The following is a 24363-nucleotide window of genomic DNA, read 5'->3' on the forward strand; positions in this document are numbered from 1 at the left end:
GGCTGTACATTTTGCTGAGGCCATGTGGCAGTTACGTTCTTCCATAGACCCACTGTCACTTTACTGGTAGGCTTTTGGCTGGGTTTAAGCTGTAAACTCTTCAGGGAGTGAGTCAGCGTGCAGCGGAGCTGCAGTCACTAGCTGCTGTGCTGAAGCAACTCTCCTTGTCACCTCCCATGTTTTAAATGTTGAGTTTGACCTCTAAAACTGGATGGTATAGTCCTGCCCCTGCCTCCCTGTGCCGAGGGTTCACATTTCTGGGACTTCTGATTCACCTCTCTCTTGCCTTGGTTTGATCTGAAATAGACCATGACTGTCAACTGACTGGTAGATGTTGCAAATTCAGTAATAAATATTTTCTGTTTATTTAAATATCTTCTTTTTCTTCCAGTGTTCCCCTTTTCCACACATTTACTCTTTTAAAACAAGTAGTTGTGCAGCTCGTGGTTGTAGTGTGGGAACTCTATCCGCTCACAGGAATGTGTGCTGCTGAAACGGCTTTGTTGTTTTCCCGGAAATCTTGCCCACACGCTCCCCTTGCTTTCCAAATACCTGTAAATCCCTGCAGGATCCTGCTGACATCACTGTGGCGGTCCACGTTTATTTTGTGATCCTGTCTACGGGTTAGAGCAACGTAGAGTGCGGAGTCCGGGTGGGTGTCTTTTATCCCCATCTTTGACTCCAGTCAAGTCTGAACACTTAATACAGCAATTCCTGTTATTTCCAAGTAAACGGCGACATCACTGTTCATTTATATTTTTCTACTAGCTCTTTACACTGGTTTGTTCTGCACTAGGTCAATTTGATTCTTTCCTGTTGCTGCTCTTTATTTGTCTGCTGTTGTGCTTGCTTTGCCGTGTTGCTTCACTGCTCGGGGATAGCTGTGCGTGGATTTTGCTGGACTTGGGAAATTATTTCTATGGATGAGCAGTAGTCTGTTATTCATGGGTATTAATAAGGTGTCAATGTAACTTGCATTGGTGCTACTTAACCATATTGTAGCTTATTTTGAAATACTGTAAATATTTGTGTTTCTTTTCTGAAACAAACCTTTGTGTAAGTATCTGATGGTAAACAGTTGTCTTTGAATGCTGAGGAACTGGTCCATGGTAGATATTTTCAGCTGTGTTCTGCATAATTACTCTTAAAAACTGGTAATTTGAGATGGTTGGAAAATTACATTTTACTCAGTTCATGGATTGCTGAAAGCTAAATTACATTCTGTGCCTCAGCTGGACTTTTTTGTTTCTTCTAATTGCATTAGCACTTTAACCCTACGTGCTTCTCATCATGGCTGTGGGTGTCTGGTGGTAGATAGAACAGGTGCTGCCTTTGGAAACATAATGTAAAGGCCTTTGCAAATGTCTGTTAATTCTTTGGTTTCACGCTCTCTGACACAAGTGCTTTTTTATTGTTTGAAGGGTTGTGTAGTATCTGCAAAACAGCTGTGAGATGGACCTCAGTTTTAGGGGGGTTTGCCATTTTCTTGTACCTGTATGGGGACAAAGTGAAGTGCTCAGTCTCTGATCAGTGTATCGCTGTAGAGCTGGGAATGTCCGAAAGGCACCTTGTGGCATACAGCGGAGTTCTCGGACAAGAAACTGGAGCTGTTGTCTTGGGAAGTAAAGCCTCGTTTTTCTAGCTCCCTCAAAGAGGTGAATGTCTGTTCTAACAGCACACTGTTAATCTACGATCAGTGTGATGTCTTGGCAGTTGGGGAAGGTTGGGAAAGAATGCAGGGTGGGCAGGATAGAAGATTTTTGTTTGCATGAGTAAGCTTATGGTTTTTAATAATCTTATACTATTAAGTTTGTGCTTCAACACTGAAGCTTATTAGAATAGGAGAAAGTGGTTACATAGAGGGCAGAATATAGTGCGAAATGTGGTTCGTCTCTAACATAGAGCTTGCACACTTAGTTATAATTTTCTTGAAAGGTTAATTCCCAGTTTCTCTTCAGAACATTCTGTGCAGGCCTTTCTGTAGGGAAGAAAAATTGGACCCAATTTAAATAGACAAGTCTTGTGAATCCTGAAAGAATTTGGGCATTTAGCCCAGGAAAGGGAGAGTTCTCTGCAAGAACTTCATTAACCCTGTCTGTCATCAAAATAAGTAATAAAAGTAGCTATGCAGTCTTTATAAAGAACAGATCTTTTTTGTTTTACCCTATAGCCTTGATCTGAAAGGCACTGGGGAATGAAACTCTGCCCACATGGGAAAGGAGATGGTGATGTGTTCGTACAGTGATGTAGAAGTGTGGGTATGAACTGAAGAGCTGCATGAATTTTTGAAAAACTGATGCCATTAGTTCCAGATACTCGGGAGTGTGTAGGGAAGCTGACTATTTTATTTAGTATAGATTAGACACCTTACAGCAATATTAATAATACAGTCTTATTTAGCATCTCTTGAGGTGGAAAAAACCCAAACATATTGCTAATGTAGCTGGTGGTGTATGCAGAAAAATGTTAAATCTTTTTACATGGGGAAGAGTTTCTGCTTCCGTTTGGCTGTTCCTTGCAAGGTCCGGATGCTGTGAAAGCTCTTCCTGCAATGCTGGCATCTGGCTGCCTGGAAGTTTTGCATAGGGTTTTATGAGGTGGCTTTGAAGTTGCTTTTGGATTTGAATCATATGAATCTTTAGGTTGGCTGGCCTGCATAATTCTCAGCACCATTTCCTCTTACTTGTGATTATGAGAAATGTAAATACTTCAAGCTGTTGCGCTGATGTTTTGAAGTTGGGTGAACAAACATCCATATCTATATATATCTATATCTTCCTCCATTCCTTTTCCCTCTATTTGAGACAGAAATGTTGGCTATTAAAGACTAATGGCTCTGAACTGCATGAACAGAGTGGTTACAGCAGGTTTCATGGATTTTGAGCCCATCTGACATGGCCTTGCTCTTTTTTTTTTTTTTTTTTCTTCTTCTAACACTTTGGTCTACCTAAGCTTTCATTAAGCATTTGAGAAATTACAGCAGTGTTTCAGAAGTATCTTTGTGAGGTTTGCCTAATATTTGTCAAGTGCTTGGGAGTGTGCTAATTAAAAGTTATTTATCAGTGCTAAGTGGTGGTGTTTCTAATCACAAATGTATATATATGTATTTATAGAAAACTTTGTTAGGATTTAAGGTCATATGTGTGTGAGCTTTCTGAAAACAGACCAGGCTGAGCAGTTCCCACATTTGGGTTTTGGGGCTGTAGGAGCAGAGCTTATTTACAATTTCTTTTGTTCTTCGGATGTTACTTCCCTTTTTGTCTGACTGGCTTAAGAAAATCTGTTAGCTTGTGCTCTTGTTTGAGATGACTAGTTGCCAAAGGTGTCTTGATAGGAACAAGCCGTGAGAGTAGTTTGGATTCTGTGGTAGAAACTTGTTTTAGGGATTGGCTTAAATGGAATGTTTTCACCATAGGCTGGGAACAACCATTCTTCCCTACCTACTACTTGATTTTTGGCTCTTCTTTTTTACAAGGGCTCTTCAGATGTTGATCAAGAGTGGAAACTGTTTGTATTTCACATGTAGATTGTCAGCTCGCTGGTAGTACTGTGAGTTTGCTTACTTGTGTGCACATAGCTGGTTGTTCCCGTGCTGCGGAAGGAAGACTGAACAGCCAGTGAGATAATGAAGTTGACGTTAGTGGTACAGACAGCGCGCGTTTCATAGCTGTATGTGGTGTTACTTATTTCAGTTATGATTTAATGATGTGAAAATGTCTGGCAGTTTCTGTGAACGTATACGTTAGGAATATATTTCCAGCCTATATTTAATCTTTCCTTCATCAGAAATGAATGAATTCTGAGAAGGATAACAGAAATGTTCTTAAATAATTTGGCTTCAGGCTTGAAAGCTTTATTGCATTATAAATTAAAAAGTGAGCATGTCGTTGCGTGCTTAATAAGCAATACAGTAGAATTCCAGGTAGATTTAGTGTGTGTTTATTTTTAACATGTGTTTCATTAGCACCAGTAGTGGCCTGAGAGGTCCATCTCTAGTGTTTCAAAGGTTGTAAAAATGAATGTAGCGAATACTTTTGGAAGGCTCAAAATTGCAACTAGAAGAATACAAATTCAGGTACGTTGGCTTCTTTCTTTATCTGAAACATACGTAAGTGAAGACTCGTTGGGGAAAAACGCAACCTGCTGTGGCTGTGCTGTGTTTACAATATTATCTCTCTTCAAAGGAACTATTGTCACTTTAAATGCCTCTGACTGCTATCCATCCTCGATTTGGGATGTGAGTATGTATTTGATGTTTATCTACATCTTACGCAAACATTGTATGTAAATATTTACATGTGGTGTTGCACTAGGAAATTCTGTGCAGTGAAGTAAGAGGTAGGAGTAGTTCAGTTAGGCTGGTGAAAAGGAACATTTACCTTATCGCACCGATTCTTTAGTCACAGCTATAAATCACCAAGTACATTTGGCACTGATCCTCGGACTGTTTAATAGGAGCCATGTGAAACCATCCCTTGTAATGGATGGATCGAGCTCCATAGTGTGTAAAGTGTGTTCAGAAGACTTTCCAGACAATTATGTCTTTTGATTTGGAACCAAGTTCTAGGGAGTTGGTACTACAACGTACAAAAACCCAACCCAACACTTAACTCGGATTAAACCTTTTTAAACCAAAATTAGGAGTAAGCTAACTACCTTCCTGGTTGGTGGTGAAAACTGATGAAAGTAACAGGCATACAAAATGTTCTTTCAAAAGTGTTGTAGAAACTCAAGTAGCATCTTCAGGCATAATACAGCTGTGGAGGGGAGAATACTGTGTCAGACCTTGCTGTTGTCAAGTCATTTGACTAGCTTTGTCCCCAAACTAGAATACAGAGTATTTGAAATTATAATCTTGCTTGCTTAAAGTGGGAATATGGACATGAGCTGGATGTAGAGAGTGATTTGAAAGAGAGTGGGAAGTTTGACACGGATACTTAATTATTGGCAGGAAGCATTTGTTTTATTGACATCTGCAGTGAGATGGCTCCAAATAGCTTTAAATAGTTGACTTAATGTAATTTTGCTTCTAGGTATGGAACAGTGGTCTGTCACAGCATTTGGCTAATGAATATCAGTTGTTGACATAGTATGAAAAAGCTCTAGGGCTTTTCAGCCATTTTACTAAAACATTCTCAGTTAGTGGATTTTGGGTCTTTGAGAAGCCAGCACTCCATTTCTGGCTGTTGAAAGTCTAGTTTGCACAAAGTCTTAACAAAAGGTCTGCACGGAGTCTTTACACAAACCCATCTGCACCTGCTTTCAGGGTAATTCCAGTGCTCCTAAAATGGAAAGTGTGACTAAAACACTGTTCTTCTGCTCAGTGTCAGTTTGTTACAAACATCTTCGTTGGTTTTGGGGGTTTATAAATTGCAGGTCCAGTTTTCACTGAGGGCTGACTTGGTTTTTGCATTTTGATTGGGCAGCAGCTACCTGTAAAATTTTGAATATATAAATACATAAATATATTTTTCTATTTTCTTATTGTGAGGTTAATTCCGTAGTTGGAATATTTGTAACTTCTATTAATACGAGTTATTTAAGGTTGGCTGAGGATATGCTTGTGGAAGTTTTCAAAAATATCCATCTCTTAAGTGAAATTTAAATAAGGGTGAGTTAAAAACCACAGCTGGGATCCTTAGTACTTAAAAAATACTGATAAAGGAAATTTTACTTTGAAACACAGCTGTTGTCTTTAACTGCATTTGGTGACTGATGCTTTTGTTACTGCTGGTACTAGGTCCAGGGCCTTCCGTTTAAAGCTTCCCTGATACTAAAGGCTGGGAAAGCTGATTTCTGCCAGTTTTCATTTGTCCTTTAGAGCTTATGTCAATGAGGATGAGTAAAGTTATATTAGGTAATACATTTGCACTTTGGTCATGGATGGCATTACCAAATCTAACAACGTTGTGTAACTGAGCGATCTTCACATACTGGTTTTAAGAGTTTGTTCACGCTTCCATATATTTTATGTTTTCTTGGGCTTTGCAGGGGTACATCGCTCGTGCTGCGTTACATTTGCATGGGTATAGCTATAGATACAGTTTCATCTTAATGCTAAGCCAAAAATTTTGAAACTATTCACTGGTGATGTATCAGCCTGCACTTGCAGTTCCTGCTCCAATGCCCTCGTTGCTGGCTGGAGCTGTTGGTAGGACAAGCCGCACAGTCCTTCCTCGGCGCGGCTGGGGGTGCTTGCAGGCAGCCTGGCCACCGCAGCGCTCCAGCCAGCTGTATGCTGTGCAGGCAGCTCTTTCTGAACAATTTTTTACTGAATTGCATTATTTAACTCTGCTCTTGCAGCATTCTCTCCTGTCTCACGCATTTCAGTGGCATCCCTCATGTTGTTTCTTTTAACATTCATATTCATGGGTTTTTTTCAGTGTTGGCAGGTGTGTATTTCACATTAACATGAGGGTTTTTTTGGATGTTAGACTGCTATTTGCTTATGGTAATTTCCAGTCATCATAAGGTGACTGTTGAGAGAGATGAGCAGAGAGGAGAAAATTGTCAAGCATTTACAGTAAATACTCTCTGCTTTTGGAAACGCTGTCAGAAGTTTAATTGTTAGGTTCAAGTAAGTTTGTCATGTGCCAGACAGAATCAGTCTGCTGTAATGAACGGGTTACGCACTTCACCAGCAAAAAGGGAGAGTGAGAAACAAGGGATGCTCAGGATTTCCTGTCACCTTGCACTGCAGAAGGAATGGGGTAGGCTTTTTAACCTAGCCTGTAATTAGGTTTTGCGTGGAAGCATATATTACTGCGCTTGCTTTGCCAAAGCTCTTCAGTATGATGGATGAGATTTAAAGGTTGATCTGACTAAATTGCAATGAGAATACTAACGACAAAGATATTTCTGTTGTGAACTATTCCTACCAGACATCATAGCTGTGACAGAAATGGTGTAAGATAATGGACAATAAAAGTCACTCGAAAATAATACTCTCCTAGGATCGGGCTGCCTTCCCCATAGCACGTACCCTGAACCACAGCCATAATGTAATCATAAGCCAAGATCATCATTTACATATATAGGCAATCTCGTATAGTATCCTGACAGATTTATTTTATGAACAAGGAAGAGGCAGAATATTATTGGGCAGTAGAGAGGAAGAAAGTGTTACCGATGTGGCTGTGTTTATTTTGTAAAATAGTTTGCGTTGCTCCAGTCCTCGGGGAGTCTGCAGCGCGCGGCGTGCTGATGGCTCGGGGGAGGTGGGAGAGCCTGGGCTCCAGCCGCTGCGGGTACCGGCAGCTCGCCGAGCAGCTGCTTGACGTGCACCGTTAATCTCAATTCTTTGTATGTGTTAAAAGATGGAAGTTTGTGCGGTAGTTTAAGTAATATACTTGACTGTGTTTAAACAACTCGAGAATTTCTGGAGCTGTGCAAGCCTTGCCTTTTTGTTTTGTTTTACACAAGGTACCCAAACTGCCCCCACCCCCCAAATCCCTGCGTAGGGAGAGGATCTGAGAGGGATACAGTAACTGAGTGGAAAAGTGCATATCTATATCTATCTATATCTCACATGATACTTTGAGGGCATTGGAGCAGGTCAGAGGTACAAAAAGCCCTGTAACATTTCCAGGAAGGGCACAGCTGCCCCTACTTCACAGCCAGCAATGCTGAGACTCCTCGAGATGGAGTCGTGTCGCTTTTACAGTAGGAAGTGGTGCAAAAGTGGAAAACCTTGTAGTTTCTTCTGCAGAATACTCTGGCAGTACTACGGGAAGCTGGAGTTGCTGTGGCTCGTACTACATTTGCAAAGCTGTTTGCTGTGAAGTCTGCAATATGTATTGTGGAACGAGCTGCTCTGTGCATGGCCACCCCTTGCTGCATCCCTGACCATTGCGGATCGGTTTAGCAGTGGCTGGCCTGTTTGGGTTTGGCTCCTCCAGTGTTGTGGGCAGCAGCAGAGCTGAACGCTGGGCACGTGGAAGCAGCTGGTGTGTCTTGCAGGAAGGTGAAGAGTGTTGGTACGGAAAATGGTTGTAACACTGAGCATTCAAACTGCTGCTTTGCTGTCTACTTCCGAGGTGCACGGTCCTGTCATGTTGATTTTACATCTGGGAGCAAATGATTTGGCCTGTAGTTGAGTTTGAGGCATCCAGAGACACATGGTGGTACCTGATTAGACTGGTCACAGCTGCTTCACCAAGCCTGTGTAGAGAGGAGCTGCACCTGGGGCAGTAGGGTGTGCGAGGCTGAAGATGCTGATGAGGCTCTGCTCCTTAATGAGTGTCTCGTAACTAATGATCTTGGCCTTTGCTAGCAAGTGCCCTGGGCTGTTCTGCTCTGAGAATCCCACCTGTTCAGGTACCTGCAAGGTACCACGGGATTTGCTGGGGTTTTGTGTTTTGTTTTGCTTTCTACTGATTCAGGCATCGGATGGGCAGGATGGGTCGTAAGTTCCCAAAGAGGAATTGCCACCTGGGATGTGCTAGGGGAGCTGACTGCACGAAGGGGTTTTTATTTTCCCTTGCTTTGGGAAAACCCCAGGTTACCTGTGAATAGTGCAACTGTGTGCAGTAATAGCTGCGCTGCAGAAGGGTGGCAGTAAGTGGCAGGGTGCTTGAAGACTATGATGCCAAGTCACGTTTCGATGTGGATGGAGCCTTTTCTTTTTTAGGTGTTTTGGCATAGCTGGACATAACGTTGTGTGTTTTTCCTTTTTGCATTATTCCCCTGTGGAGTGGAGGGCATGGTGACAGCCAAACCTATATTAAGTTGTAGTTTGAGGGAATAAGCTGCTCTTCCTGTCTAGGCTTTGGTAGTGTTCCCCACTACGGTGTTAAAGTTATTCTGAATTCATGGAGGGTAACTGAATTGCCTGCAAAACTATCGAGATATGAGCCTGAAGACAACGAGGTGGAAGGTTTTGGTACCTTGGGTATTTTTAGTGCATTGTTTTCAAAATTTTCTCAGCTTCTACCTTAAGATCTGTTGGGAGAGGTGAAGCAGCTCTGCACTGAGTTCAGGTATATTTTTTCAAACATTTTTTTATTTTAAGTTGGCCTCTGATTTAATTGGAAATCTTTCACTTCCTTCCATTGTTTTCGTAAACTGGTTGCCCCAGGGGATCAGGTACAGGCCAACAATGCTGCACCATTCAGTTCTATGGGAGCTGCCATTTTTTGTGCGTGGCTCTATGCTGTCGTGATGTCTGTCTTGTATTAGAAAGTTAAAGCTTTACTGAGACAACATGCACCTCACTTTATTCCTACTATGCAGCTAAGTACTGATACTTAAATAATTGGAAATATCAGTGGATTCTGTTTTCATGAGTTTCCTCTGATTTTGGTATGATAAAGTTACTTTTGTGGTCGGTGCAGAGAGAAGTGAGCCTGTGTCTGTTCTTCTAAAACAGGGATGGCACCTACACAAGGTGATTGATGCAAATGATCATAAACCCCAGTATTTGAAAGTAACCCGAACTGCCAACACTTTTGCTGTTGTAAAAGTTACTACGTTAGTTGGCAGCCAAGCCAAGTAATTTGGAATTTGTCTGGCTGGTTAAAATTGACCCCAAATATTAAAACAATTGTGATACATCCATAACACGACTTGTCTTGAATATCCTGGAAGTAATGCTGCATCAACAGAGCTTCAGTGGAATCTTCCTCCCTGCGCTTCCTTTACCAGTAGGCACAAACATGGTTGTCTGCTCTGCTTACCTGTTCCCCTCTCCAGGACTGGAACCCAGTTGATATCAATTGTTTTCTTTTTTAGGGCATAGTTTCCAAACCAGATAATTGCTTTTCTGGAGGCAGGGGTAAATGCTTTGGTTTTGAAGACAGATTTCCACCCTATTGTAATCAAAAGCTGGAAAATTCTGCAAGGTGTTTTGTGAACAGTATACAGTCCTTCCTTTTGTGCATGTGGATTTTTGAGGATTTGGGTGTATGAGATACTTGAGTATTCCTAGTGATTCCAGAAATCTGTTCGGTTGTTCTTGTAGTGCCTTTCGCGGATGATGATCCTGTTCTTTTATCCACTTTCTGGAAAGACATGTGATGCTTCATGCAATTTAAAAATGTTTTAATTTACTGTCATGGTCAAGACCAAGTCTGAAAATGTTTGACACTGCAAAGCTTTGTAGGAAATTTGGAAGCAGGAATAAAAAAGCCTGTCACTTAAGAAGTAAAAGTGCAGAGGTAGAACAATGTAAAATAAAAACGTGCCAATGTTAAGAGAGCTTATTCCAAAACCTTGTGGTTTATTTCCTACTATTGTCTTTGGCTGTTTAAACAGATAAAAAAAAATCTTCAGTTATTTGTCTGCAACTGCTTCGCCCCCATACCCCCCTTGAGATAATAAGGAAATGAGACCAAGTCTGGAGTGTTATTGTCACTGCTTGGTTTTGTGTTGGGTAGCTTTTTCTTCCCTCTTTGGTTTCTTTGATGCTGTCTTGTGTCCGTGATACTGTTGCTGCTAAGGAGTGACATGTAAAGTAAATTTGTTGATCTTGGTCCAGTTGTTAGTAGTTACAACCGAAAATACACCAGGACCGTAGATTTATTTTCTTCCACTTCTTATGTAGGTCAAAGACTGGATTAGGTGGGGAGACATAACTTTGGTGTAGATTGCTTCTAGAGGTTGGTGGATTAAGTTGCATTTGAGATTGCTACTTAGTAAAATGATAAAGGAAAATTCATTACCTATTAATATTGCTGTCAGTTAATGAGGCATTGCATGCTTTAACTAAGCTGAAACATTATGTAGTTCAGCCTTTTTAGTGCGGGATGGTTAACGTTCACGTGATGCTGTATGCAGAAACAGCTTCTCTTAGCGTGAGGTACTTCCATTCTAACAACTGTAGCCTGAGAGAGATTTGTGGGAGATTGTAACTCATTCAGGTAACCTTGAGAAGATCATTCCTTTCCAAAGGAATGAAGATACAGCTTTTGGTATGCTGCATCCTATTCAAATGCTGCTGTTAATTACAAGGAAAGCTTTCACGGGAACTGTTGGATTCCGTGAGATAATTTACTCAATGCACAGACTGAGTAGCCTGAATGGAGTGATGGATTAAGGGGTGAACTGAACGGATTTAAAGATTTCTTACATGTTTATGGTTTTTTTCTTTAACTTCAGGGTTGGTAAAATGTAGCTCAGAATGTGCTTCCTCAGGAAAGTGCAAGTGTGTGGAATGGGGGTGAAAGTCACTGTTTTAAACCGGTTGTATTGGACACTGTCGTGTTCTCTGCTCAGCATTGTCACATTTAGAAGTGTAATTGCAATACGAGTTCTGTAGTTAGACTTTTTAAAAGAATCTCAAACCCCCCACAGAATTCCATAGAATTACAATTCTGTGCAATCTGTGTACCTTTTTTGAGATAATAAAGTGCCTTTGTGTTCTTGGCTGCTCTTTGAAGACCCTCTGTGAAGCCCCTTCCTGGGGATCCCCCTTCCAGTCTACCTATACCGTGTGCTTGCCAATAGCCCAGAATAGCCGAGCTGACAGCTTCCAGCAGGACACACTGTCCCGTAGGTGTCAGCGGCCTCGGAGCTGGTGTCATGTGAGCTGTGCCGTATCTCTTTTCAAAGCTGATATTTTGTTCTTACTTCTTCCTTTGCTTCCAGCTGTAGTGCTTTAAACAAACGGTGGCCAAACCCAAACACTCCACCGAATGCATTCCTGTACACACTCATGGCAGCTAGGCTGTTCTGAGCTGTTAATTGCCTTCCTGTTGTCTAGTCCCTTGTGGTAAATAATGGTACCCTGAGTTCCCTTATGGCAGCTGGAAAGTTACGGTTCTCCTAGGAATGTCCCGGATTTGTGTATGGTCAGATGACTGGTTCTTGTATTCAGAAATAACTCCCTTTTCTCTGTTTGAGCATTAGTCCTTTCTGAAGGCAGGACGCGGTAGATAGGATGTTTGATCAGTGTTAGACTGCAGATACTTCACATGACACTGCCTGGACATGCCTTTTATCTTGAGGCTGTAAATGTGAGATTTCTGAATTCCTCTGGAGATAAGTGGCAAGAAGGGAGGCGTCGGGCGCCTGCAGTCCCTAGCAGCCTTCTCTCTGTGCTCGTTGACTTAGAAGAGAAGGAACGTGCGTTGCGTTCTCTTCAAGTAAACAGCCTTTCTTCAAATCATGAATAATAAAATAATTAAGATGGTTGTGGCTGTGTGATGTAAGGTAGAAATTTCATAGGACAGTTTACTGTTGATATTGAGACATTTTTATTTTTTAAGTATTTGCCTGGTTGCTACTAAACCTACAGATCCCTGATACTGAAGGAATCTTAAAATCAAACTTCTTCGTACTAACAGTGGTTATCCCTCTCCCACTGGAGTTTCACAGTACTGACTTTAAAAAACTGTTTTTATTGAAAGCAACCAGTGTGCTGGCCTGTAGATGCAGCAAGTACTTCAGCTCTCACAACTCTTTCCTAGTGAGCGTTTGTTAGAGTGAAAGTTGATTTGCTCAAGAAACAAGAAGAGCCTTTTCTCTGCTTTCTCCCCGATACTGTGTATGCTGTGTTACAGTAGCTGGTGTTGGGAAAGATCTGCCAGAGGTAAAGGCCTGTTTCACTGACAACTGTGAAAAGAACCAAGCACAACTTGCTACAGAAATTCTTCTCCATCCTATTTTCTCCCCCACTCCCCCAAATATTTAAAATACCTTTGTATTTTAAATGAAGAGTTAGTCATTGCCCAAGTGCCAGGCATGCACTATTAATACACTAATGAGGTCAGGTTGTGCTCTTTCCCTGAGTGAATACTTGCCAGAACTCTTGAAACAAGTTTCTGCAAATGCTTATGTTGGCCACTAAATCTTCCCTTGTCACTATCAGGCTTCTCCTCACTGCTAAGGACAGCAACAATGCGTCTCTAAATGACAATACCTAGAGTGTGTGAGGATAACAAATAACTAGCTATGAATAACATCATCATTAAATAAGCCCCAAACCCCTGCATGCTCTCCTTTGTGGGGAGAGGACGTTAGTGTGTTTATTGTGCATGTTCTGTATATGCTGTGAATGCGTTCTGGGGACTGGCTTTGCTCGGGGCTGGAGCCTGACCGCAGAACTGGCATGGAGCAAGGAGCACTGTGTTCCACTCGCTCACTGTGCTTAGTAATTATTGCAGGTAAAACCGGAACAAAGCCATTCAGGGAATTTTCGCGTGTCGGTTTGTTTATTCCTAGAATAATACTTTAATCTTGTTGAATCTAATATGATTTCTAGCTGCTGCTTCCTGTGGCTTACAAACCTGCATGAAAACTTGTAACTGGGGGCAGGGGAGAAAAAGAATGTGGGTAAAGCTACACTTTTAGGTTGTCTCTGCCAGAGAAAGCTACACCTGTCTGGTGGGATGTTCTGTCACTTTTGTTTTACAAACAGAAACGAGCTTACCTTTCTCGAATTGTCTCCTCAGTGCCTGGTACCAGTGGGGATCGCCTAGGTTCAGTAGTTCTAGGGGAAGTAACACTAGCTGCTGTTACAGCTGACAAAAGCAGTCTCTCTTGTAGATGACATACCACTGACCAAATAAAGCCATTTTCTGCTATTTTGCTTGTTATGAAATGGTACTAGTAGTATTTGTGGTACTGGTTTTGTCATTTTTGTTTTGTCATCTCGGGAGAGCAAGGGTAGCTTTGACCTGTTGCTGTGTCCTTTCAGCTCGCAGGCGGCAGCGGCTGCGTTCTGGTCTGTCGGTGACCAGCTGAGCGCGGGGGCTGGTGGTAGATCAGGGTTTTCTTTCTTTGAGAACTGAATGTGTGAGTCAGTCTGAGGGAAGAAAGGGGAGGAATCGGTGCTTGCTGTCTTGATTTACAACCACATGTAGGCACACCCCTAGAAAGAGTTCCTTGCTGTCAGTGCCAGATGGACAGTGATGAGACTTCTCTCTCCTCTTTCTTTTAACTCCAGCAGAACTGTGAGGCTTGTTGAGGTTGGTATGATACCATGGAAGGGCAGCATAACCATCCACATCATCTAGGGGACCAGAACAACCCTCTTTGCAAGCTGCCGGGGCAGGAGTACCAGCATGATCCTCAGGTAAGCGCACATGTCTCTAATCTGTCTCCCTCTGTTTTCTTCCCTTCATTTTATAAAGATCTATAGACTTCTGAGCATTTAGCCCTTTGGTTTTTTCATCTCGTTTATAGTGCAGTTATAGGAGTTTTAGGGTATATCTAGTTTGGGACCCTGCCAGTCAGCCAGAGTTTCCTGAATCCATTTTTTTTGATGATAATAATAAGGGAAAAAGGAAATCGTTTGGATTTTGCTTGAAGCAAGTATTTTAAAATAATCTTATAAAAACATGTACTGTGTTGGCTTTCTTGTCTCTTTGATTCTTTGAAGAAACGGCCAAAGAAAAGCAGTTGTTTAAGTGAATAAGTGTATTTTATCTCCTTTTATGGTTTAATAATAAATGCTGAAGAGGTAATTACCAAATACAAGTGGTAATACGACATGAAACTGTAGGCGCTCTGACTTCATTTCCTGCGAGCCTCTGGAAGCTCACCCCCAGTGGATTTGTCTGTACTATTACCAAGTTTCACTGTAGGGACTCGTCTCTCCCGCTCTTCCCTGCCTTCCTGCAGAAGTGGGCTAACCCTGGGGTTAACCCTGGGGTTAGACCTGCATTCAAAGCAGTGCCAATACCTTCACTGTAATCATGAAACTTGTATTTTGTGAGGTCTGGCTGCTTGCCTTTTTTTAGACTCTTTGTCTGTTTATCAGAGCAATTACATTTTACCTGTGGAAAAGCTGTCAGAAAGAAGGCTATTGCAACTGTGGTGTAACGTTACCGTAGGGAGGGGGTTGTAGGTGTCAATCTGTCATTCCAAACACGCAGTCCAGTGGTGATCCAGGTTCCTTCAACAGGAGAGCTGTGTCAACACCCGGGGTAGGGTTTGCAGAAGCGGCGAGTTGCCTACACGCAGCGTGCAGCGATGACTGTCTCTTATGCAGCGCTGCTGGGAAAGGAACGTTGTATGGAGCAAAGCCCCCCTCTCCTAATGTAGCAATTTGTCATATTAAGTCATTTAATAATAATTGAATCCCCTTGATTAATCTCCTAGAATTAGCCAGTTGCATTTTGAGCAATTAGGGTTAATTACTGCCTCATTTGGCAGGATAGAGCCCCTGTAATTATTTCATGAACAAGATTAGGAAGTGTTCCTGTGCAGCAGATACATTCGTGGCATCTTGGAGCACATGTTAGAATTTGTAATGACATAGTTAAGTGTAATTAGTAGCTAATAATCTATGTTCTGCTGTTATGCTGATGCTGAGTGGGCTTATCTTGCTATATGGTCATTGTTCAGTGAAACCTCCCCTCAACTCCATCAATATCCAAGTTGTGTTAATGGAGGTCTCAGTGTATTAGCTGCTATGAGCATGATCTAGTTTGGAATTAGGATTGCAGAAGGACTTCTTTGTTTTTGCTGTTAAAGTAAAATTTTAAAAAAGCTCAGTGACAAATATAGTCTACCAGAGAAACGAAAAATAATGCATCTCCGCAGGAAACTCAGTTTAGAAATTAACAAAAATTGTACTATTTAGAGCCTACCTTACATTGGTGGCATGATTCGATTGCTCATTACGTACTTCTGATTTTCCATTTTGCAGAAACATAATTATATATCACTTTCAATTTTCTGGTACCTATTACCTAGAGGAATCCAAAATTACATGATTTCTTTCTTCAGAAGATAGAAGTAATGCAGACGTGCTGGGTAATAGCTTGTGGAAGAGAGAGAGGTTTGGGAGGGAAAAATTCACCAAACTTGTCTCAGATGAAATGTCATGAATGGCAGGGATAAAAGCTTAAGCAGAAAAAACCCAGAACTTGAGCTTTAAGAGTCTTGGATGAGGAGGGGTTTTTGTGTGGAATGGCCCCCTCTTCCTTCCAGACCTTTCATTCAAAGCTACTGTGTCAGCCCTAAAAAAGACGAGAGCTACAGTGTGCTCCTCTAGTAGAAACTTTTCCTATAATTACGCTGCTTCCAAAGGTTGCTTTTTATTTCATTCTGACAGAGGTGTTATTTCTGTCTTATAAGTGGTTAGCACAGAGCTATGAGTAAGTGTATCAGACTTTTCTTTCTGTCTTTAACTACTATAGTTTAGTAATGAGATGACACTTCGGAGTAATGCTTCGTATTTAGAAGTTTCTTGGAGTAAGTGGATATATAAATGGAAAAAGGCCCAATAAAATCAGTTTTAGCTTCTGGCGCTCTGACCTGCCCAGCATCACCCTGGTGAAGCTCATCAGCAAGAGGCAGAACGATTTTTACTAATGTTCTAGAGTGAAAGTGTCAGTTATCTAAGTCTCTAGATTACTTAGTGTTTAGAGCAGTAAGCAATAAAAGTTATTTAGGAGTAAATCAGTGATGCAAAAGTATGAAGCTGTAATTCACTTTTAAGCAACCCCTTTATATACTCACACAGCAGCAGAGCTGTTCATGGTAGTTTCATTTTGGTCTGTAAATTGAAGGTAGACTTGAACCGGTCATCTGGCAGCAAAGACTCTTCAATTTACCATTTTCTGAAATGCTTAGATTATTTCTGTGTTAATATTAATTTCTTTGTGCATATCACCTTGGTCTACTGTTTTCAAGCTGGTATTTCTTTCTTTCCTTGTCATGAGCTAGTACAAATATCTGCTGATAGGGATGTTAAAACTTTGAAATTCAAGCCAAGTTCTTCAGCAAACTTCTAAATTCTAGGTAACAGGTCAGGTTAAGGATATTTTATGATGACAGTATAGTCTAGTTTTGAAGCTGCAAATTGAGAAACCTGATGTGTTCTTCAATAATTACTTGACTACCTGTTTGAAGGATAATCCATATTTTAAAAGTTTCCTCATCTCTTGTGAGCTTGGAAGTTCTTTTTTTAATCAATCTGTTCTAATGGGTTCTCATAAATTCAAACTGGAATTTCAACCTCGAAGTATGCAAAATTCTTTTCAGGTGGGCATTATTGAATGGAGATGGGTGTATAATTTGGGGTATCATAAAGAGGTTTGAAACACTGATGTTGATAGTAAATCATTGCTTGTAATGTACACGTGCTCAGCTGGAGGGGCTGAAGCTTCCCCGTCTACTATTGCAGATGTCTTTTAAAGGTGAAATTAGTTTACAGTAAATGTCATTCAGATGAAGTATGCACTTTAGAAGCAAGGAAACCATGCCTTTAAAATTAATGATGCATTGCAAATATCAGGAAAAAACCTTATATCCAGTGTAAAGATAATTAAAATTCAGGTCAGAAGTGTACGACTTAGTCGGGCTAAATTTTTTAATGAGATTTCAGAAAATTAATTGGGCGAGTATGTTTTTACTCTTCTAAAGAATATTTCATTTCATGGCTCTACTGGAAAGATGCTTTTATTGGCATCTAAAGATTGTCCTGTCAGACTTTTTAACTGTTGGTTAACCAGTTTTAACAATTTTTAGGTTGATTACAAATAATCTAAAATTCTCGTCACCTTGTAGCAGTTTGTGCAGACTAATGGCTAGTGCCAGTTTTCCACATGTCAATCAGGCAGCAGTAAAACAACTGACTATTATAAATTACCATTAGCACTCTGGGTTTAGATATTTTGCAATTGGTAGTGGACATTCCCCTTTTTTCAGCTCATTCAGGCTTATTTTTTTCCACGCCCCTGGGAGAAGCAGTCACACAGGCAGTGCTCTGCAGCATGTTGGCATTGCGCTGAGGTTTGTGCTTTCTCAGTACTCTGCTTTGCCTGAAACGCCAGGTTAGAGGCTGCAGAAAAGGCTGCTGGGACAGTTTTTTCAGGACTGTTTAGGTTTTTCCCCAGCTCTTAAATAACAAAGAGGTCAATTTATTGGCCAAACATTAATTGTTCTGGAGATTGAAAGTCGTTCTACAGAACAGGTTGGTTTTTTTTTCTTCCTTATCCCAAAACACAAAGTTTGAGCTGTACACCTGTGCATTTAAAAAAAAAAATACAAAAACTGTGTTCAGGTTACGTAGCTGTCCTACCTGCATGTGGTTATAGCAGTGTATGAAGGATTTGGAGGAAGCTGTCAAATCTCCAGTTGCAAGTTTTGGCACGTTTGTGTCCGTGCGTGCTCAGGGAGTTGCCTGTGATCAGGTGCCTCTGCTAGCGCTGCTGCAGACATCCCCGAAAATGTGGAAGCGTAAGTAGAAGCTACAACCTATCACCAAGGAGCTCTTCTGCTACTGTCATCCTCTGTATTTGCCTGGGTTGCTTTAAAATCTGGTGTATAGACTCTTACTATTCTTTAAGCTTCTTATCCTTGCAGCATATCTGTTCAAGTGTGTACAAGGTAATAGAAATGAAGTTTTTATTTTATTTTTTTTAGTGTTACAAACCCGTACTAATCCTGTTTTGCAGAAAATCTCCTGTAACACCTCAAAATTAGAGGCTGAAAGTTCTGGCAAGTGTCTCCCTTAAGTATTGTGACGAGGACTGTCATTGCAAACTTCTGCCAGCTTTGAAATTTTTGCTCTTGCAACAGTGATTGCATCTGAAAGAACATGTATGCCAGAGACGTTGTCCAGAATAGCTTGTTCTTGGAATAATCTCTGCATTTCTTCTTAAAAATGAATAGCCTCTTTATTCAAATGAGGAATTAATTGACTTTAATCTTTGGCTTTTTTTTTTTTGTTTTAATGTAGTAGTAGAAGAATGGGACTTCATTGTGTGGATAAAGAGAACAGTCTTTGTCTCAAAGCTAGTTCTTCCCAGACTGTCCCCTTCCTACAGCTGCCCCGGGAACAGAAATGTGCAAGCAGCCCTATTTTCATAGTGTTGGAGGAGTTTTTTGGTTGGCTGGTTGGTTTTTCTCCCCTCTTTTCTTTTCACTTCTTTTTTTTAATTCAAGCTGCATCATTACCTTGTGGTGTGGTTTTACTGTATTCACTCAGACCTGAACCCTTCACTGAGCCTGAATCTGTCCTGAAAATGAGAAAATATGGGTTTGGTGAACAGGTTTGAAGATGGTAGTGGTATCTAATTTTATTTGCAGTTTATATCTCTGTAAGAGAACCTTGAGATTTGCAGAAATAAAGATCATGGTTTATTGGAATGAATAGGTATTGATTCTTTGACAGCTTTACGAAAAATTGTAGTGGTTAAATGTGGAAGGACTTGAAAAAATGGAGTTCCCCTTGGCAAAAGTCATGAAATAAATGAAAGATATGCAAGGCCAGACTATAGGGGTGGTATTCTGAGGAGGCAGATAAGATTTCTTAAGAATTCTAGACATACCCTTGTAACAGCATTTAGAAGAGTTACCTGCTTACATTTAAGTACAGTAAAACGTAAGAGAAGGTTAACTTTAAACAGACATATGGGGAAATGGGGCTGCTGTAATCGATAGGGAGCTTTCTGGTATGGTTTGGTCTAACCTGGGCATGCTCTCTGGTTTATACCACAGTCAAACATCTTCTAGCCTGTGTGAAAGCTCCGTTACTTTAATTAGGTCTGATAGGTTGTGATAGCAAATGCAAATCTAGGTCATTGCATATGTAAATGTGCAGCTGTAGTCCTGGAGGATGCCAGAACATATCAGCTAAGGTGTCCAGTCATCACCCAGCATTAACTCCAGCATGGCAAGCAGACTTTATGTGCTAACCATGTGAAGGTGGTTAGGACACACACACATACACCCTGTCACTTGCCCAACATTTATTTATATTTTCAAGTGAAGAAGTTGCTAGCTATTTCTTGGCACATGCTTAAAATCTTAATTTACACTAAACACTCTTGATTTAAACACAGAATTTAATGATTTATGAAGGGCAAATGGATATCATCCTTGATTGTAGCAAGGATTTCTTCCTTAAAAATAAAGTTTTGTGGTAGTTGCTTTGTAAAATCTCATTAAAACTGCTGCCTCTATTGTGACTGTTAACTGCAAGTTAGAAAAGCTTTGGCTTAAGCTGTCTTGCTATTCAAGAAGAGTGTGGCTCAGGAGGCACATGTTCCCGGTTTAGGAAATGGTTTGGGTCTTTCTGGTTTTTAATTAGGAAAAAGCGGTTTGTAATTTTATATACGGACACCTTTGTTTTGGCCGCATAAAGCGATTTGACTGGACGGCTCAATTCATTTTCTTAGTAGCTCGTATGTAAAAAAGTCGGGAAACGGAGATGTGCCTGGTTGGTTCTCAGTCAGGTTGAACAGATACTTGTGTAAACTGGTGTTCCCTTAGCACTCCCTGGAATGAGATGAGTATTCTGTAAATTCTAATGCAAACTCTAATGCAGCCTTCTTACTTGTGTAGGTTATTGTCCATGAATTTAAAATTTTGTTGTCTTTTTTAGCCTAGAGAAATTAAAACCATTTCTTGTAGTATGAGAATATTTAAATGCTCATGGTGATAGATGAAAAAAACTTACCTGTGGCCTTGGCATTTCAGAAATAATTACTCGAAGTGTCATTTCGTCTGAAAAGGAAGGGTTTGCTCTTTTAGGGAACTTAAACTGAGAAAGCTGATGATAATGATGGCCTGGAGTTAAATTTCCAGTTATGTGCCTACTTGAATCAGCAGGCATTGGCTGGATGTTACGGTATTGCATTTTTGTCTTCTCTGGAGTTCATAACCATCTAAGCTTTTCAGCTCAGCAGCAGTCCTCGCTTTCCATAACTGCAGAGCTTTATCCCCAGTAAGGTCTCAACGGCTGACGCGGGGCAGTGGTGTGGAAGTGCAGGGCAAGCTCCAGCAACAAACAGCCTTTCACTGCCAGAGACATGAGGGGGAAGATGACAACAAAAAGACCTGATAGTCTTTTCCCTGTCTGGCTTGTGATTTATTTCTGCATCCCTGTATCATCAGCATTTGGAAAAGAAAATTTTTCTTGAGTATACCTGCAGTAGAGAAGCTTTCATTGTGGGGATTTCCCCTCCATTTGTTGTGACAAAGATGCTGCAAAGGCGACAGTTTTCAAAATAGCTTGTCCTGGTTGATTGATGAAGTTTGTGGGCCAGAAGTTACTATTTGGGGGACTTTACTGGTGAGTTTTAAAGAAAACGTTAAATTTTACAACTTCATTTACAAAACCTCTGTCAAATAACTGTGATTGTAGCGCAGAGTTGCACAGACACCTTGAAATCTGGAAGCTTTTCTGATGTCTGATTGATGCTTTTTATTGTTTGTTGAATAGTAGTTGTTTTTATTTCTGTTGCAAGGAAAAGAAGCCCAAATTTATTTACTCATCAAAATAAATATACACTGTAAGAAATCCTTACCCTGTCTTGTATGAGTGCTGGCAAAGGATGCTGGACTGAAAGCTTTGCTTGCATTTGAAATCCTACGTCCAGCCCCACCTGGCTGTGTGAAGAAATGGCAGTGGCAGCAATAGCCATCTCCTTCAAGTGCCCGGCCCTCCTGGCCTCACCCCACGCCCGTGTGCTGGCGTTGGCTGCTGAAGGATCGGCTGTAAACGATGGCTGTGTCCCCAGGAAGCCCTCTGCGCCCCCCCTTCTGTTGTGTACTTGTCTGTCTGTGGTTTGCAGTGGAAACTCTGAAACGGCTCAAGATGCTGAAGCTTAGAAATACTCTACTTGGCATGCATGGCAACTTTAAGTAATTAATTTTCATAATTTCTTTTTTAAACGTTTGTTAGCAGTCGTGTTAATTACATAGGAGACCAGATTGGCTCTAGAGAGCAATTCCTAGTCCATGGAGTACGTAATCCTCGTTACGCTGTGTCTACCTGCCTAGCTGGGTGTTTACCTGAGACTGCTCAGGAGTAGGCGCCAGCATCTCCCAGGTGACACACGCAGGCAAAGTTGATGAGAGGGTGTGTAACTAGGGAGACAGTCGTTTGGGACTAATTAGTTACCTACACAGAGGGCAAGACTTTATTTCCTTTTTTAAAAAGTAATTTAATTCAGCCCATGTTACTAATACATTTACTAGGAATTAATGCATTTATGGTCGAAATTATCCATAGACTAATCAGTCTAGATTAAATTCTTGACCATCAGCAGGAGGATGTACACATCTGCTGATCTTAACTCTGCTCTGTACAGTTCTGGTAGCCGTTACTAGTTTTATGCTTTGCTTTGGTCAATATTTTTATGCAAGTCTCTGCCGTCACACGTGTGCGCTCGCGGCCGCATCCTGCGCTTTTACAGTGCAGCTGCTCCGGTGCAGTAGTGGCTGAAGTCGTACACCAAGCCAACACCAAACTTCCTTGTCTTTCTTGGCGGGCAATCCTTCCTGTGAGGAATTTATCCTCCTGAATACGATTAGTCATAGAAACCGCTAGGTCATGAAGACGACAGGTTGGGAATGCAAGTTCATGGTTTTGCATCATTTTTTCCAGTTAACTTATTTAATGTCTTTTGACTTGAACAGAGACATTTAACGTCGTACCCGTATCGCTGCACGTTGGCAGATTTTCAGATAGAGAAAAAGATTGGACGAGGACAATTCAGTGAAGTTTACAAAGCAACTTGTCTTCTGGACAGAAAACCTGTGGCATTAAAGAAAGTTCAGGTGAGCATTTAAGTTCAGAGTCTTACTGTTTAGCAAGTAGAATGGGAATGTTTTTAAGTGTCTACACAGCTTACTTTGAGTCGAGTGTCTTTCAGTATTCTTTTGTCAGCAGGAATAATGCGATAAAAGAGAGCTTAAGGTTTGAGAGCACTGGATGATCTGATTTGATATTTTTACATTAAAAAAGCCAACACTTTCTTATTATTATTCTTGTTTCTACTGACTTGCTCTCTGATTATTACAGAATGAACGTTAGTGCTCAATATTATTGTTAATACAGAGAAATCAGTGGAAGCTATATCTCCATTTAAAAGAAAGAAGTAAACATTTTCTTTTATTTATCATGAATTTAATAGTAACTAAACTGTGTTTTGAAAATCACGACAGCAAATTCACAAATGAGATGGGTTTTTTTTGTGCTGCTTAGAATATTGCCTACAGGTTCTAAAATTAATTTTACCCTATTGCAAGCCCTTTAGTGGTTTCAAAATAAAGAAAACATTGATCTTGCTTTGATCTGGGGATTGTGTGTATACTAATTACAGTAGAGGGTATTCAAATTGGGGGAGGAAAGACTAGTTTCTTGTTAAAATACAATTTTGTTGTTGTTTCATTTTCATCTTCTGTTTTTTTGTCTCTGAAGATTTTTGAAATGATGGATGCCAAGGCTAGGCAAGATTGCATTAAAGAAATTGACCTCTTGAAGGTAAGAATTTTTACAACGACTTCTTCTGGATTTTGTTTTGAGAGAAAAAAAAATTGTTTTCAGGCTGGCAACAGTTGTTTGCCTTTTGTGGCAAATGAAGCTTATATAGCAACGGAATGATCTTGGCAGACTGTGCTTTCTTTGGCAACCTAGAATGCCTGCATGATGCAGAAGTTTTGTCTTAAAGCTCAGTTTTATTTTTTTTGCCTATAGTCTAATGGATCTATTAAAAATCTTTCAGTCATAAAAACCACACAAGTACTACTCTTTCAGAGAGGCATGTAAATTCTGCCCTTTATGTGTTTTGATTAGTTTTGTCACTTTGAACTAATTAATGAACTAGCTAAACAGGAAAATAGTTTTGCATATGCCTGTCGTGTATGTGTATACATATCACACATGAAAAATGGTGGTTCAGATAAAGGCTCTGAAACCAGAGGGTGTGTTTTAAGTGATTAAAACCAGCTCGTGATTTTTTTCCGTCTCTGTAATTTATTTCAAAATATTGGTAGAAAATCTTTATGCATTGTGCTTTAAATATCTGTTTTGAGTAAATGCAACAGATTGTTGCTAAGAAGGCTAAAATAGCTAGTCAAATTTAATTCTAAAAGTATTAAATAATTCATTTTGTAAATGTGATTTCAGGAATTTCGATTTAAATTGTCGATTTATATTCATACAGTTGTAGACAAAGCTTGAGTCCACTAGACGGTAGTGATGACATACAGGATAAACATGAAGACAGCAGTTTGTGTGAACATGATCCAGTTGCTTAACAGTCATGGAGAAAAATAATGCCAGCATTAACATTCAAAAAGAGAATATGCTTTAACATTCAAAACAAGAATATTTTTGGGTTCTAGGTAATCTAAACAGTTTTGTCCTGAACTCTGGTTGTGGAAGATGTCAAACCCACACAGGGTTTATTCAGAGCAGAACATGCAGATTTATTAGAATCAGAGGAAACTGCAAATAGAACATGCATGGTGACAGGTGACTGCAGAAGGTCAGCTCCCTCCCACCTGTGGGGGACGACCACTTACCTCCTTGAGTGAAGCTCGCTACCAGCCGGGTACAAACTGGGGTTACCATGGCGGCGGAGTTGTGAGAGCAAATGCGATGCGCTCAGCTAAACAGGGTTGATGAAATTGGATCGTTTTGCACAGTACTTGTAGAAGACCAGGAGTCTTTCTAGTAGATTC

General features: G+C 40.6%; 1 protein-coding gene across 1 annotated transcript in view; it reads left to right on the forward strand.

Moving 5' to 3' along the window:
• The window catches only part of NEK6 (NIMA related kinase 6), a 64941-nt gene that overhangs the window by 10628 nt on the left and 29950 nt on the right, over nt 1–24363 (forward strand). Inside the window, exons 2-4 of the mRNA XM_086475575.1 lie at nt 13883–14011; nt 22315–22455; nt 23099–23161. Coding sequence (XP_086331701.1) covers nt 13919–14011; nt 22315–22455; nt 23099–23161 — 297 coding nt within the window. The 5' untranslated portion in view covers nt 13883–13918. The remainder of the gene's footprint in view (nt 1–13882; nt 14012–22314; nt 22456–23098; nt 23162–24363) is intronic.

This window comes from Leptosomus discolor, chromosome 19 (genome assembly GCF_034619465.1).
Source record: "Leptosomus discolor isolate bLepDis1 chromosome 19, bLepDis1.hap2, whole genome shotgun sequence".
NCBI classification, from domain to species: domain Eukaryota; kingdom Metazoa; phylum Chordata; class Aves; order Leptosomiformes; family Leptosomidae; genus Leptosomus; species Leptosomus discolor.